At 28.7% G+C, this 16,253-nt stretch overlaps 1 protein-coding gene across 1 annotated transcript; it reads right to left on the minus strand.

Moving 5' to 3' along the window:
• Nucleotides 1-9,898: 9,898 nt before the first annotated feature.
• On the minus strand, nucleotides 9,899-12,906 carry LOC137836417 (uncharacterized). Its single transcript, XM_068645137.1, has 4 exons — nucleotides 12,774-12,906; nucleotides 12,382-12,403; nucleotides 12,155-12,231; nucleotides 9,899-10,078 (listed from the first exon to the last, which is right to left on the minus strand). Exons 1-4 carry the CDS (start codon nucleotides 12,904-12,906, stop codon nucleotides 9,960-9,962), a joined length of 351 nt encoding a protein of 116 aa, XP_068501238.1. The 3' UTR covers nucleotides 9,899-9,959.
• Between the last annotated feature and the right edge of the window lie 3,347 nt (nucleotides 12,907-16,253).

A 16,253-nucleotide genomic window follows, 5' to 3' on the forward strand; every position in this document is an offset into this window, starting at 1 on the left:
TATATTAGTAAGAGTTATACATCAGGATATAGAATTATTCATATATTTTATACATTTATTAAATTTTATTTATTAAATTTTTCATGAGTCAGTTTTAAAAAAGATTTTTCAAAATCTTCCTGAACATCTCTTGTTGAGTAGGTTTTGCTTCTATTTGTACCACATGTACAAATCAAAGGAAAACACACAAAAATTTGAGATCTTTATAAGCCTTAAAATAAATAAATAAATGAAACAATATATAAAAAAAAAAGTACAATAATGTATAATTCAAAATAGACAAAAGATTAATAGAACACACATAAGTTTATTAAGATTAATATAAAAAGAGCTCAACCTCACTCCCTCCTTACTTTTAATTGGAGAGATACCTAGAAGCATAGTTATAAATGCTCTTAGGAAATTCAAAATTTCCATTACTTTCTATTCATTCCCTTTCTCTCTTTCTCCTTTCTCTCTCATTTTACTTTTTCTTCTTTATATTTTACACGCTCAATTTGCTTCTGTTTCATGATTAATTCAATCACAATTTATATTTCTACTTATGCTTTGTTTTACATTCTCATTTCTAAGTTTCTTCACTTTATATTTTTTTTAGTTTATGTTTCCTACAATTTACATTTCAACCATTTAGTTTTCCTGCACCTTACATTACAATCATTTTTTTTTATTAGCCATTTACTTTTCTATGATTTACTCTTAAACGCTCTTTTTTTCTTTTTCTGTAGAATCATTACACGGTCTAGTAAGAAATTGTTGACTAGACACTTTAATAATTGTACTTAACTTCTTTTTCATGGACTTTTTTATGTTTTAGTTTTCATTGTAGATTATTTTCATGTCTTTTATATTTTTTTTCATCTACATTTCAATTCTTTATATTTCTTGTGTTGATAGATGGTTTACTAGATAATTGTGTATAGACAATATATTATTCACTCTATTTTATGTTCTAATTTGTCTTTCATTCCAATTTCCTTTCTTCCCCCAAATTTTAATTATATTAAGGAGATTATGAAGTAGTGGAAGTGTGATATATTGAATGTGTCTTCGGGGATTCGACCTATATTACATTAGGGAAAGTTTAGTTTTATTTTGAAAACTAGACACAACTAAACCAATACATCAAATTGGCATTGTTGCTAAGGGACACCATCTCATTATGTTCCTATTGTTGATTTTCTCTTTTATTTATGTTCGTTTTCTTAGGATTTTTTTGTTTACTAGACGATTTTACTTAAAGGTCTTGATTAGACGATTCGTTATAAATAGTCTTATATGTAGACTTTTTTTTTTTTTTTGAGTTTTTAGATTGTCTAAGGAGTTTACAATTTGGTTCTTTTATTTGTTTCATTTCCTTCGCATTATATATGTATTTATTTTCTTTTAATAATAAGTTTACATAATTACTCTTAATTTTATCATGGTCAACATTATAACTATGAACCATATTATAAGCAGTCTAATGATTCATATTGTGTGTCATATTGTTATTAACTTTGTGCAAACTTTAACTATCAGAGGCTTAGTAAGTCAAGTTTTCAACAACCAACTTGTCAATCATACCAACAACGATCTTCGAATTCCTAAACACGATGTTGAAATCCTTCTACATGATTGCAATCCAGAACAAATCCCCAAACTTATATCTTTTGATTTTATGCCTTTGAATGGATGTAATAACATTTTACACTTTACTTTTATATTTTATCAATGTGAAAGTGACATAGCAAATTACAAGCTTTGAAAAACACAACATGTATTCATCAGAGCAACTATCACTAACTATAACCCTATGGTATGCATCAACTCTCATAAACAACTCTTTCAATCTCTTAAGGGCCCACACAAAGTTATTTCATGTTCAGAGCCAGTAAAACAAATGCACCAAAGAAAGTCAACCTTGTTGAGTATCCTCAAATAAGGGCATCTTGTACCTGTTAGTTTTGTAGGTACTATCTATCATCAACATAATGTTAAACAAATTCAATAGTTTTACTGAATCATGATGTGTCTAAAATATATTTTGCACCATGTTCGTACCCTTATTAAACCTACACCAACAAAGATACATGTCTCGCTAAAGTAATATCCTCAATTGTTGCATTTCAATTCTATAAGCTCTTTTCGATCTTTGATACACAATAAGTGATGGAGGACCATCCCAACATATCTAGTCACCACAACCCAAGCTAAGAGCATAGAATATAAAGCTTTACATAAGATATTTTATTCTTAGCCTTGTAAATATTTGTAAAAAGTAGACTAGTTTTAATTTTGGACCTTATATTTTACACCAAGTTGCATAGGGATTTATTTTGAACATTGTATTTAGGCCATGGATAAAATAGGTTTAATAACCTAACCTTAAATTCCAGTTATGAGACTTATGGGAAACTTGCTCCATAAGTTAAGGTTAGGTTTAGAGTTTGTGAAACTTGCAATGCAAGTTTCCCTTTCCTATAAATAGGACATACATTCTCTTGTATTTTCAACTTTGATTTGGATACAGAAATTCTGCTCAATTTCTTGCAAACTTTGTACCTGTCATGGTTCTCTCTAGAGTAGTCTTTTTTAAGATACTCTCTAGACTCCTTCTAAGTGTTGGCCCAACCTTACTCTAGGAACTCTAACCTTCATCTCCATCTCACAAAACACGACTACTCCATTCCTCAAAACGCTTCCGCCATAGTTCATCTTTCACGGAGAAGATCTAAAGAAATGCAAGAACGACTTGCATCAGTAAGGGCATTATAAACTTTCTTTATGGTGATTACATTATTATCATTATGCTCCTTCATTGTTAGCAAAATATTTCTAGGTTTATCTGAACTCTTTGTCATATAAAAAGCATGGATTTCTCATTAATTGTTAATCTACCAACATATTTGTCAAGTTGTGATTATGAGAGACACAACGTAATTTCATAAATCCTTCACCACCTTTTACCAGTTTCCACCACAATAAAAAGATAGTTATATTTCCTACTTCTGCTTTCAGTAAGCTCTAAGTTATTTTTATATCGTTTGTATTTACCTCATATCTCACAACCCAACAATGTGTACGTCTTCCTTCCTCGTTCCCATTCTATGTATCTTACCTTAATATAACAATAACAAAGTCAAACTCAAATAATTTTTGTACCCACTTGGAGATCATCAAAGTAGTGAATACTTACAAAAACTTATGCAATTTCTATTTTATTCGTCAAATAGGCTTCACAAATACAACTTATAAATACTTATGTGGCAGTAACCTTTACCTCATATGTCCTAAACACATCAATACATTCATGTGTTTTACATTCATTATCTAATGTATTACAAGATATTGAGTACTCCATATTAATATTATTTATATCCCCATAAACATCAACATCATTTATATCCCCAACATCATTTATACTCTCACAAACTTCAACCTCATTTGATATCTTCATGTAAAACTCGTAATCCATAATATTTTTGCAAAAAAAAATCAATTCATGTTAGAAAAAACATTATAGCTTAATACATTTTGGAAAGTCAATTCTGGAATAAGAAAAATGAATTCTGGAGAAATATGAAATAGTGAATATGACTTTATGAAAATATAATTTTAAAATTATAATTTTCTATTCCAAAATAAGGTTTCTAGAATAAAAATTACACTTTCAAAATTATATTTTCAGAATTCAAATTCACAATTTTGAATTTCTCATTTTGAAATTTATTTTTCCTTTTTTAAAGTTGATTTTCTAAAACATATACCATCATACCCTCTAGATCAACAATTTTGAAAATCTCTGAAACTTCAAATTTTGGAATGCATCTATAAAAGTTCTAGAAACTGTTTTCACAATGTACTTGATATTATTCCTGAAAGATGGTTCTAGAATACAATGACAAACACTCCCAAACTATTATTGATTTTGTTTTCCATAATCTACCTTACAATTCTAGAAACTCTATTCTAAAATACATTGTGTGCTCCATAAACACGTATTCTGAAAGTCTATTTTCGTATTCCAATTTTCACAAAATTTCACCATTTCATCAATATTATTAAAAAAAATAACCTTGAAACCACCTATCCTTAGTTCTAAACAATACTACCAATTCCACCACACGTGACTGAAACTATCCCCTTCCTCCCACACCAACCTGCACAAAGCCCCACTAACCAAGTCTTCCATGTAGCTTGTGGCTTTCAAATAAAATTTCCAAAAGACAAAGTTGGTATGTTAGAAATTATGCAAGTGCAAAGAAAAGTTGGAACGGGTGAACGAAGCAAAAGCTGAATGTTAAAGCTACAAAATAGTTACTTTTGTCTTTCATGTAGAAAATAGTTTGGGTTGCTTCGATCATGAGTTTCCATTTTTCCTAAGCATGGCCTCCTCAACTTCAATATGGACGGTAGCTCTCTAACGAGTCAGGTTCTTGATCAGAGAGTAACTGAACGGGCTCGCTAACATACCTTGTTGGAAAGCGGTGACCATCATCTCCTCATCTTGCGTTTGAAGTCTTACGGGGACTGCACAAAATCTATTCAAGTATGCCTTGAGCGACTCCCCTTCGCTCTGTTTAACATTGAACAAGTCACATGGTTGTGGGCATTGACCTTATTCACTGAGAACTGCTCTTTAAACATTCTAGAGAACTGGGGAAAAAGGTGATATGACCATCCAAAATCCCACTAAACCATTGCAGGGTTGTCCCTGTGAATGTACTCATGAACATCTTACATTGAATTGCGTCAGACCCCCCGGAGAGAATCATTTGAGCTCTGAACTCCTTTAAGTGATTCTCAAGATCATCTACACCAGTGAACAAGGTGATCTTGGGTGTTATGTAAATGGGTGGCACAGGCTCGTCCATGATTTGTTGAGAGAACGGCTTGGGGTCGTCCCTTAATAAAAAATGTGGGAAATGTTCCCGAGCGGGACGTCGACCCTGTTCGCAACTCCTCATTGGTCCTACGCAACTCCACATTTTGTGCATGCTCCACCATGGTCGCTCGAGAGGCCACGATCTAGGCCATAAGGCGTGCTTGAAGACGTTCTTGGTTAACTCGAGCCTCCGCTCGTAGTCGCTCTTACTCTGCCCTGACCTCTTCTCGAATTTGCTCCTACTCTCGTCAATATTCTTCGTTTGCCTCCTGGAGAGCCCTCGTGGCCTCCATGATTTGTTGCAAGGTGGGGGCCTCACTTCCTTCATAGCCCAACAATACATGTCTCGCGATTCTCATTATGCATAATACTCAGTTGCAAATATGTGTGAGATCAAGTTTTATCGGGTCTCACGGTGCACGTCAAATGTTCTTGTCGAATGACCTCGTAACACACTTTTGGGCTCATACCCGGTCCAGGCCGAGCTAGGCATAACTCGCACAATCGAGCTGACCATACCTAAACACTTGGACCGAGGTCCCAAACACTCTTGACTAGTACAAAATTTAATTTTTATTATTGATATTTAATTAGCTACTAAGATTTTAAATATTAATTATTATTTTAATTATTTTAATTAATATTTAAAGTATTTTTAAATTCCTCAGATTAAAGTTATTGTTACTGTCTTTCCCGTGATCCTTTTTCTCATGCATTTTCGTTTTCCCAATGTTGCACTCAACAACTTGTTCATAATTCAATAAAAACACACGCTTATTTACCTGATATTCATATTTGTGCTGAATTTAACATATTATTTGTTTTTTATTTTTTATAATATTAGAAATTGTTTCATTTTGAACTTATATGAACATTTTAGTAAGAGACATAAGCTTATCACTTCATGCAAGCTTTATTTTTCATTCCACAATTTCATGTATTTCATCCTATTTTCTTGTTTAAAAAAACAGTAAAAATAAGGTGAAATAAATATAACTAAAGTAACATAAATAAATGAAAATAATGTTCTTATGATTTCTCTTCCTTTCGAAACACTGAAGTTGGGTTTTAAGTATTATTTTTATTCTTTTTAAATTAAAATATTATAAAATAGTTTTGAATTAAAAAAAAAATTTAAGACAAAATATTCATTCTAGAAACTTCCTAATGTTTCATTATAAAAGAAAGAAGAAGAAACAAGAAAAACAGATAGGCAATTAACAAGGACGGATCTTATATGGGAGTTACTTTCTTCTCCAGTTCTTCCGAGTCATTCAACTCATTCGACTCAGCAATCAACTCGGTTAGTTTTCGTTTAGCTCCATCCATTTGGGTCACATGATTGCAACTGTTTTCAGTTATATTTTTCTTCCTCTCATTTAAAACTGATTTTTTTTTCTTTTTTCTAAAAATAAGAAAGATCGAACCTTCCAATGTTTTGCAAGAACTAATTTACGAGTGTAAGATTTAGATTAACTCAACAATTTAAATGACTAAAATTTAACAAAACAATTTTTCATATAAATATTATAGTTTTGAAACTAAGAAGTGTTTGCATGCAAATGTAAATGCTTGAAAAAGAGTCAAAGAAATGTATCTATAAATTATTTTCAGTTGACCTCTTTACCATTTATAAAATGCATGCATGAATTACACATCCAATAATTTTTTATGTTATTTTGAATAAATAAGAAAATAAGAAACTTATCACCTCAAGAAAGTATATTTTTTCATATTATAGAATAAATTATAAGTTTGAATTTGTTTAAAACATTGAAGTTGGATTTTAGGTATCTTTTTGTTATTTTCTCTAAAAATTAAATATTATAAAACAAAGCTTTCAATTAAAAAAAACTTATATTATTTTGCATCTATTTGTTTCTATTACTTTTTCAATTTTGTAAAATTGATCTAAAACAATAACAATTTAAATATATTTATAATATGTAGGTTAGTCTTCCTATATATTTATAGAACATCATGTACGAAGAAACAAAGTTGGAATTGGGGTCTTTTCTTGTATTTGTTGAACAAATGGCATTTAATTTGATTTTTTATGGTATGTTCTTTTCATCTAAACCTGCTTTTTCTTCATATTTCCTCAATCAATTAATTACATTTGATTTGAATTAGTTTGCATGCTTGTTTCAACTTAGACTTTAGATTATAGTTTGAATGCTTATTTGTAAATTTATTTTTTTCAGAAAAACATTTATTTTTGAGAATATATAAGAAATGGTTTCATAAATATATTAAGATGGAATATTTGGATACATATTATTGCTTGATATATTATAAGAATTTAATGTTTTTGTTATTCTAAGTATTTGTTATTTGTACATGTTACCGAGACTGTTTTGAGAATCAAACTTAAATTTTTGGATGATAATGGTAAAGCACTATGGAATTTGAGAAGTTACAATATTCTTCTTCTCCAAGGTAACTCTCAAAATCCATTTGAAATAATTATAGTATTGTGATTCGGATTCTAGCAAGTTTTCTAAAAGAAAACAACATGCAGATATTACAATACAAGATGAAATTACTAGTGTACAAGAAGAACACGGGTATGTTAATGGCGAGAAGAAAAAAAAGACTAATAAGTATATTTTCTTAAGGTGAGTTCATTTCTTAAATTTTAGGATAATGCTTACATGCATTCTATTAATTACCATTATTTTATCTATTAAATAAGTATAATGAAAATGAAATTGGGTTCCAAGAAGTCATTTAAGATACTTTCAGATTTATAATGTAATATTTTATAAGAACCTTAATATAGATGTCATATTCAAATCTTACATTTTAGGACATTACATTATCGACTAAACCATAACTACTAAGTTACATTTTTCTTTTCTACCTTGGATGAATGACTAAAAGACTCAATCGTCACAAAGTTTCATATGGACTTTTAAGTGAAATAAGTTTATGAGACTTTTTTTATAGTTAGCACATGGGTCTTATGTAAATTGTTCTTAATAGCATAGTTGTTGGTCAATACACTCATTGGTTTAGATAAATTGTATGTGTCTTTTTTCACTAATGGAGTATTGGTGTTGTATTTATGAGACAAATATAAATTTATCTAATACCGTGTGTTAGAAGTAACGTGTTGCTAACATTATTTTTAACATGATGGACCTTTTATTTGTTTATAACTTGTGATATGATTAAAATTATAATAGAAAATGTTTTTATTGTGTTTTGTAGGGTCTGGTGGAAATTTTTCTCTGATCGATTTTGATCGAGGCTGGAGTATATTTCCTCTGTTATTTGTGTTCTTTGTGCTTAAGGAATTTTCACATTATTGTGATGTAGAAAGATTCTAAAAGTTGCTTAAGATGTTTTTCATGAGATATTATGTTTTAATGTAAGTTAATATGTTTTTCATGAGATATTACTGTTTCAATGTAAGTTAAGATGTTTTTTATGAGATATTATTGTTTCAATGTAAGTCATTAAACTAATTAGATGGGGATTCACACGTTTATTGGAAAGTGATGTATTATAAATATTCCTAGTTAGCTCAATCAATTTTTGGCTTTTTATTAGATATTAGCTATGTATATTTTATTTAATACAACTTATTGTTGTTATTTTCTTTAATCATATAATTCATTCTCAAAAATATGTAGAGTTATCTATAAAAGTCGTTTCTAATAACACTATGAGAAAATCATGAAATAAAAACAAATTTCAAAGACCAAGAATAATTAATTACTATAGTGACTAAATTAGAAACCATTTTAGAAACTAAAATAAATTGGTTTCTAAATTAGTTTCTATTATTGTTAAATAGTTTCTAAATTAGTATCTAATTGGCTACCAAGGTTTTAACTACCAATTATTTAGATTCTAAATTTGGTAGCAAAAACTTTGATAGTTAATTAGATACCAATTTAGAAACCATTTAACATAATAGAAACTAATTTAGAAACCAAAAGTTTTTTTAGTTTATAAACTGGTTTCAAATCTAGTCACTATAACAACTAATTATTTTTTGTTTCTAAAATTAGTTTCTATTTCATGATTTTCTTATAGTGTAAGTAGTTCAATTTATTAAGATGAAAATGTTAAAGATGAGTTGGATATGTATTAGATTATTTTATTCTTCCAATAATGAAGTCTGTGTTGATATAGGTACATTCTATTTTGATTCAATGTGATGAAATGATTTTGATTATTCTTAATTTTTTGTTTAATTTTTTTAACGATTTTTTTCATCTTTTAAATTAAAATATAATATTAAAATTATTACTTCAAATTTGATAAATATATTCAATAATAAATTAATTTTTTTGGAGTATAAGACAAATAAAAAATTTAAATTAATTTAAAATATAAAAATACAACAAATTAATATGACACATCTGACCAAGTTAACAAAAAGAATATAAAAATAAAAATAAACTATATAATTGTCATAAAAAATAAGTAGAACATAAAATAAAATAAATTATATAATTATTATATCATCTAAAAAAATCCATATGATTGCAACATACTACTAAAAATAAAATATTATTTCTTAAATTTATTTATATTAAATTTTATTTACTTGGATTTTATTCTTCTTATTTTTCTCTCTTTCTTAGAAACTATTCTACGAAAAGTTTGTCCAAAAATATCCTAATTATTTACTAGCATTTTCATTATCTTCTTACTTTTTGGTTACAAAAATACCGTTTTTTAAAATTCATTTCCTGTTTCCAAATACAAAAAATATTAAAAATATATTTTCTAAACTTCTCTGTTTTTTTTATCAAATCTTTGAAAATAAGAAATACATTGAAAACAATGTGACACTTCGAAATTAAAAGGTGAAAACAGTTAAGTGATTCTGTCGATACTAGTTAAAGTATTATATTAAATACTTTTTTGACTACTTAAAAAAGGCATTAAATGACATTGGTATTTTTAATACAATAAATGCTTTATTTGAAAGAAAAAAAAAATCTACTTTTATTTCCTTAACCTAACATTTACCAATGCTTATATACTACTATAAGACTAACAATAAAAAGGCAAATCAGTTTTGAAACTAAAAGTAGAAGTCTGGAGCAGACTTTATCTGGTATCCATACCCTGTTCAGTTGGTTTTGGAGCTTTTAAATTCAGTAAGAGCATCATCAAAAGAGCTCCTAATATGCTTGCACATAAGCATCAGTTCCAAGCATCCATCTTTCAACACCTCACTTGCTGAATCCCCTGCACAAACATATTGAAGACAAAATTACAATTACAAAGTAAAAGTATGTTGCATATCAGATACATAATGATGCTTTTAGATGCTCCACCTTCACACTGACCTCATAATTCCCTTACAGTATTCATAGATGCATTACCTAAATCCTTTATGCTTTGCTTGAATTAGGAAGTCGGATTTGAAATGATTTGAAAGAAAAATGTGGAGAAAGGTAGATTGTTTAAATTAAGATGAATAGAATGGAAAGTGTACGGAAAACATGTGTCTTTCTGGGTGAACAGTAATCACTCGGATCCAAACAAGGGCTTAGTGTCCATAAAACATCTTACTTTCCTAACTTTCAATAAGGAAAGCAAGGACCAATATTTTAGTATCATCAGATCTAGTTATACAAGTAAATATCTTAATATATTGCATATTATTGATAATTTCTGCGAGTCAAACGCTCAAAGAAACATTATGAGATCATAGTGTTTTCCTTTTCTAGTTCCAATGAAGACAAATCCAATTTTTCATTGGGCTTGTGTTGAAGATTTATCTTCAGGTGAAGTGCCAAGATTGGAAAAGAAAAAGTTTTGCTTAGGTTCTCAGTAGTTCTTGCTTAATGCAGGAAACTCATCTTCCTAAGCCATGCAGAAAAACTAATATGGTTGGTATCAAAATTCCCAAGGAGTATCAAGCAGGTTTGGCTAGGTCCCAACATCATTTGCATGGCAGAGTAATTCTTCAAAAGGTGACAAGCCTTTTGAAAACTGATGAATGTAAGTCTTTGTGATCCCTATCATTTCTCTCTCAAAAGAGGTTTTTCCCAAATTTTCTTTTGAATCAGCAAATGAATTAATTAAGTAATATATTAGCAGTAGGTCATTGGAATCTCAAGCTAGGTTACTTGAGGCTATTCCTATGTTCCCTGAATATTAACTCTATACAACAAAGGATAACAAATGCACAAGTATGGGTAAAAAATAATAGGTCTTCTTCATCGGGAGTGTTTGCAGGCCAAGAATTTTGTATGCAGTAGTTGAAAGGATAGGGGTACCAATTTCGTTAGATGAAGCTAATATCTATAAATCTGTTGGCCACTTTGCTTGAATTTTGGTAGCTATTGACTTAAATAAGCAACTTCTTGATCAAACTCTAGTGAAAAGGGAAGGATTTGGATTTTTTGTTGAACTGCAGTGTGAGTGAAAGACTGCCTGCATTTTGTTATCATTTTGTGAAAGGACATGATCAAGGAAGAGCAGAAGATTACCGATTAAAGCTCACAGGATTGATCCACTCATGAAAGAAGAGAAAAGGGAGGGTAAGATTGGAGGAAAAATTCAAAATTCAGTTGGGGATCAAAGAGATTGTTAAAGAAGGGATAGATCAAACTAATGCTGAGTTTATTTGTGACTGAGTGGAACAAACCATCTTTTGAAACTACATTAAATTTTGAGAAGGTTTTGGAAACACAGCAAGAGTTTTGCTAGAAAAAGGCAAGAATAAATTGGAATCAGCAAGGACATAAGAAACACAACCTATCTTCAAAGAATGGTTAAAATACCTTTCTAAAAGAGGATGACAATATTCCAACTGATAGGCAAGAGATGAAGAATCATACTGTTAATACAAATTGCATTGGCAGATTTTATGTTGAAAATAATTTCCAAGGTATGGTGGCAGCATTGTTTCATGAAATAAGTGATAAAAGTTAACTTGTTTCAAGGATTTTAGTATCATTAGATCCAAAATATCATACAAGTTATGTAACAAAACTAGCAAAAATAAGGGTCCAACAGGGTATATTAGGTTGCAAAGCAGACTATGAAATTAGTGGTATATGTAAAGGAACTTGTGATTGTGAAAAAGAGCACTGCAGCATAAGTGTAGATTGTTTCCAAGATTTAAACCCATAACCTCATGATCATGGGGCAACAACCTTATAGTTGTGTGAAGGCTAGCCCTACATTTGTAAGTGTATTAAAACAAATATGAACCTAAAGTACATGATTGAGGCAGAATTTTGTTACTTATAGTAACATTTGGCTCAGTGTGATAAACAATGGACAAGAAACTCAAGACACTTCATGTATTACCTGTTGTCTGGACTCTGATATTAACTCGACTAAATGAGGGATGAGGAATGCTGTACCCACAAAATGTCACCCTCGGACTGCAAAACAACACCAACAAACTCAATGAATCAGGATATATTGAATTAAACTCACATCACAAGGGTTCTAAATTGTGGATTATTAAGACAGAGACAACAAAAACACCATGTTTTTCATGTTTTCTGGATGAATGTTTACACACGACAAACAAATTAAAAAACAATGTCACACCTTGTAATTAAGAGAAGGCATTGTTGTAACAGTTGTCATTTTAATCAGATGGAACTGAAATCTAAACACATTCATACTCCTTTTGTTTCTAAACTCTTGATGTTTAAGGTTATCCTATAAGGTTTAAACAATCAATATTACTGACAAATTATGTAAAGTTTAATAATTACTATAAGCTACATCAAGAGAAAACAGAGGTATATATAGAAAACAGACTTGAAAACCGTACAATATCAAGAGTTTAGGAATAAGATTTAGTAGGCTTAAACATCAAGAAGTTAGTAAAAGAACATGATATTCATATTACAGATATTTTACCAATTTGGTAAAATTTTATCTCTAAAATGAGTAAAATTTAAAAAAAAATTACTAAAATCACATAAGAATATTGACACTACTAACTCCTGATTTAGGGTGAATCGGATAGAATTTGCAAGTGTATGATCCTCATCCACCAGACAAAATGTTGATTTACTATTATCAGAATTTGACCCAAGCTCCATCGCTGTCACTCAATCTGAAACAACAACATAGCATATTTATAACAACAACCTTAAAATATAAAGAGTCCTTTGAGACCATCATGAAAATGAAAATCACAAATTAGTTTTCCTGTGCAAAAACTAAAAAATTGCTTTTCATATCTGTCCACACGACAGCAACAAGAACAATATCTCTGAAAGTTCCACAAATAACAATAATAACCAGAAACTTGGTATCAACCTCTTCTGCAGTTTACACAACCTTAAGAAATAAGAAGTGTGCATTTTTTTTATCATTAATGAATCTGCACCTATGATTACTGCATAACCAAAATCATCATCAATTACACTGATCAATCAAATTGCAGAAAAATTGCAGAAGTGACACATTCAATTATCAAAATAAAGAAGTAAATTATCAAATGTTGGTTTAAAAAATTCTTGTTTGCAAGTCTCACTGTCACCATTACCTATTAGTACCCAGAAGTTGAAGATTGAAACTTATTGAAACTTTTTGGTCACGAAATAATTTTAAATTTTGTATTTGTTAGAGATTGAAAACTTGTCAAAAGATTTATAATAACTTACCCACTATGCTCAACAAACTGAACAAAACCACCTTGACTCAGTTACTTTTAATTAATTAATAATTTTAACCAAAATTGATTATATTTTAAGAAAATATTAAAATTGAGAAACAGCTAACCGCTTACCCTCTCTTTACGTCATTTGGAAAAAAAAAAACTCGAGAAAACGATTATTTACTTAATTATTTGTTAGAGAATATAAACGGATTTTTTTATTTTTTATAACTTTATAATTATAATTTATTAAAAATTGAATTATAAGCATAAAATAAAAAGTAAAAAATATTTTTTTATTTTTAATTTAAAATATTGTAAAATATTAACAGAATCTATTTACTTGTTATTGTTATTACTTAATAGAAGATAAAAGATTTTGGAAACACAGGATGAAAAATTTAAATTAATTAAGATAATTATGACTAATGTCTATTAATTGAATTATACCGAAAAAAAGAGTATTTGAGGATGAACTTCCGCAACACATGTAACAGCAGCGTTAAATAAATGACAAAAGGATAAATTGGAAAAATTTATAATTGTATCATATAAGAAATGAGAAAAATATTAGTATTTTTTTCTGTTGTGTATAAAATCTTAAATGGTACTTTTTTAGATTAGAGATAGTGAGTGTTTTTTTTCTCTCTCTAAAACTCAAAGTGAATGTTGTTTACAATATTTAAAAAAAAATGTTATTCAGAAAGCTTGAAAATAGATTAGTGAAATTTTCCAAAAATTGAAAATATATCAAAAGAGTCTAATTTAATATATTTGGCTAGAATCTTTCAATTCAATTTTTAGTTATGTTTATTTTCTCATATTGAATTTATTTATTTTAGACAATTTTGTTAATTTATTGATTTTTTTTAATGATAATATCTATCTATAACAAAATATATATATATATATAAATATGATTTCTTAATTGTTGTTGTTCGTATCTCATATTTTTGTTTTATTTTTAAGGTTTAATTACCTTTTTCGTCCCTATATTTATAGCCAATAGTCAATTTGGTACAGTGGTTTTTAAAAAATTCAATTTGGTCCCTAAGTTTTTTAAAATGTATTCAAAATGGTCCTTTCTGTTAAATATCACCAAACGGTGTTAAGTGGTGCTTATGTGGCAGACACGTGTAAGTTACGTGGATGGTGTTTACATACATTACTTTAGTGAATACTGAATTAGGGTTTAGGTTATTCAAATTGAGAATTTCGAATTTCTGATTTAGGGTTTCTAATATGAGGATTGCTCCCCTGGTTGGATTCTGTGGTGCGCTTCCTTGCTTCGATTGCATTTGGAGGTGTGCACCACAAAATCGAATGAGGGGAGCACACCTCCGAATGGAATCGAAGCAGGGAAGCGCACCACAGAATCCAACCAGAGGAGCAATCCTCGTATCAGAAACCATAAATCAGAAATTCGAAATCCCCAATTTAAATAACCTAAACTCTAATTCAGTATTCACTAAAGTAATGTAAGCACAATCCATGTAACTTACACGTGTCTGTCACATAAGCACCACTTAATGCCGTTTGGTTATATTTAATCGAAAGGACCATTTTGAATACATTTTAAAAAACTTAAGGACCAAATTGAATTTTTTAAAAACCATGGTACCAAATTGACTATTAACTATAAATATAGGGATGAAAAAGATAATTAAACTTATTTTTAATTATGTTTTTTTTCATAATATATAAAAGAGGTTATCATATTCTAAAATGAAAATGAAAATAAATTATTTAAAGTTTAAAAATAGTTATAAACATATATTCTAACTTTATACAACATATTACAAATCACTCTCAATGACTCTAAGAAAATAATTTATTAACTATTATTAAAAGAGATGAAGGTTTATATAAGCACACTATTATTAATTCTATTTTCTTTAAAATATATCCCTAATTAACGATAATCTAGTTACTCGGAATTGAATATTTGAAATATAATTTGAATTTGTTATGGATTAATTTTATACATAATAGTTGTTAAATATATAAAAATAGATAAAATATAAATACACTTAAATACATAATGAGTTCCCTAAAGTAATATACTTGGTCTTGGATATCGAAACTTTGCATTCAAGTCTATAAATGACTCTTAAATTGACAAGTTAATTCAAATTTGAAGTAAGCAATTTCATGGGAAAAAATAGACTTTTTTTATTTCTACTAATTTACTTTAGAAAGAAAATTAGATTTAAATAATTTTGCATAGATTAGACTCACTTATGGGAGTAAAAATGGTGGAAAAGTTGTAAGACACTACAAGAAAAAAAGGTTTTAATAGAGGTTATTTAGTGGAGGTTAATATAACCTTAGGAATTGATTTAATTAATGGAGGTTTTTTCTAAAACCTCAACAAAATAACAGAGGTTTTTTTAACCTTTATTAATTTCCAAAGGTTTATTATAAAACCTCCGCAAAATAACGAAGGTTTTTTTAACCTTCGTTAATTTCCAAAGGTTTATTTTAAAACCTCCACAAAATAACGAAGGTTTTTTTTAACCTTTGTTAATTTACAAAGGTTTATTTTAAAACCTCCATAAAATAACAAAGATTTTTTTAACCTTCGTTAATTTCCAAAGGTTTATTTTAAAACCTTCGTTAAATTCTAAATATTTATTCTAAAATCTCATCAAAATAATAGAGTTTTTAATTTTTTTTAAGTGTCAAAAGTTTATTGTAAAACATCAATAAAATATTTTATATTTTCTCAATTCTTAATAAATAGATATAATTAATTTTTTTAGTGAGTTTAGCCTAAACTGGTATATA

Source organism: Phaseolus vulgaris, chromosome 4, assembly GCF_000499845.2.
Source record: "Phaseolus vulgaris cultivar G19833 chromosome 4, P. vulgaris v2.0, whole genome shotgun sequence".
NCBI lineage: Eukaryota > Viridiplantae > Streptophyta > Magnoliopsida > Fabales > Fabaceae > Phaseolus > Phaseolus vulgaris.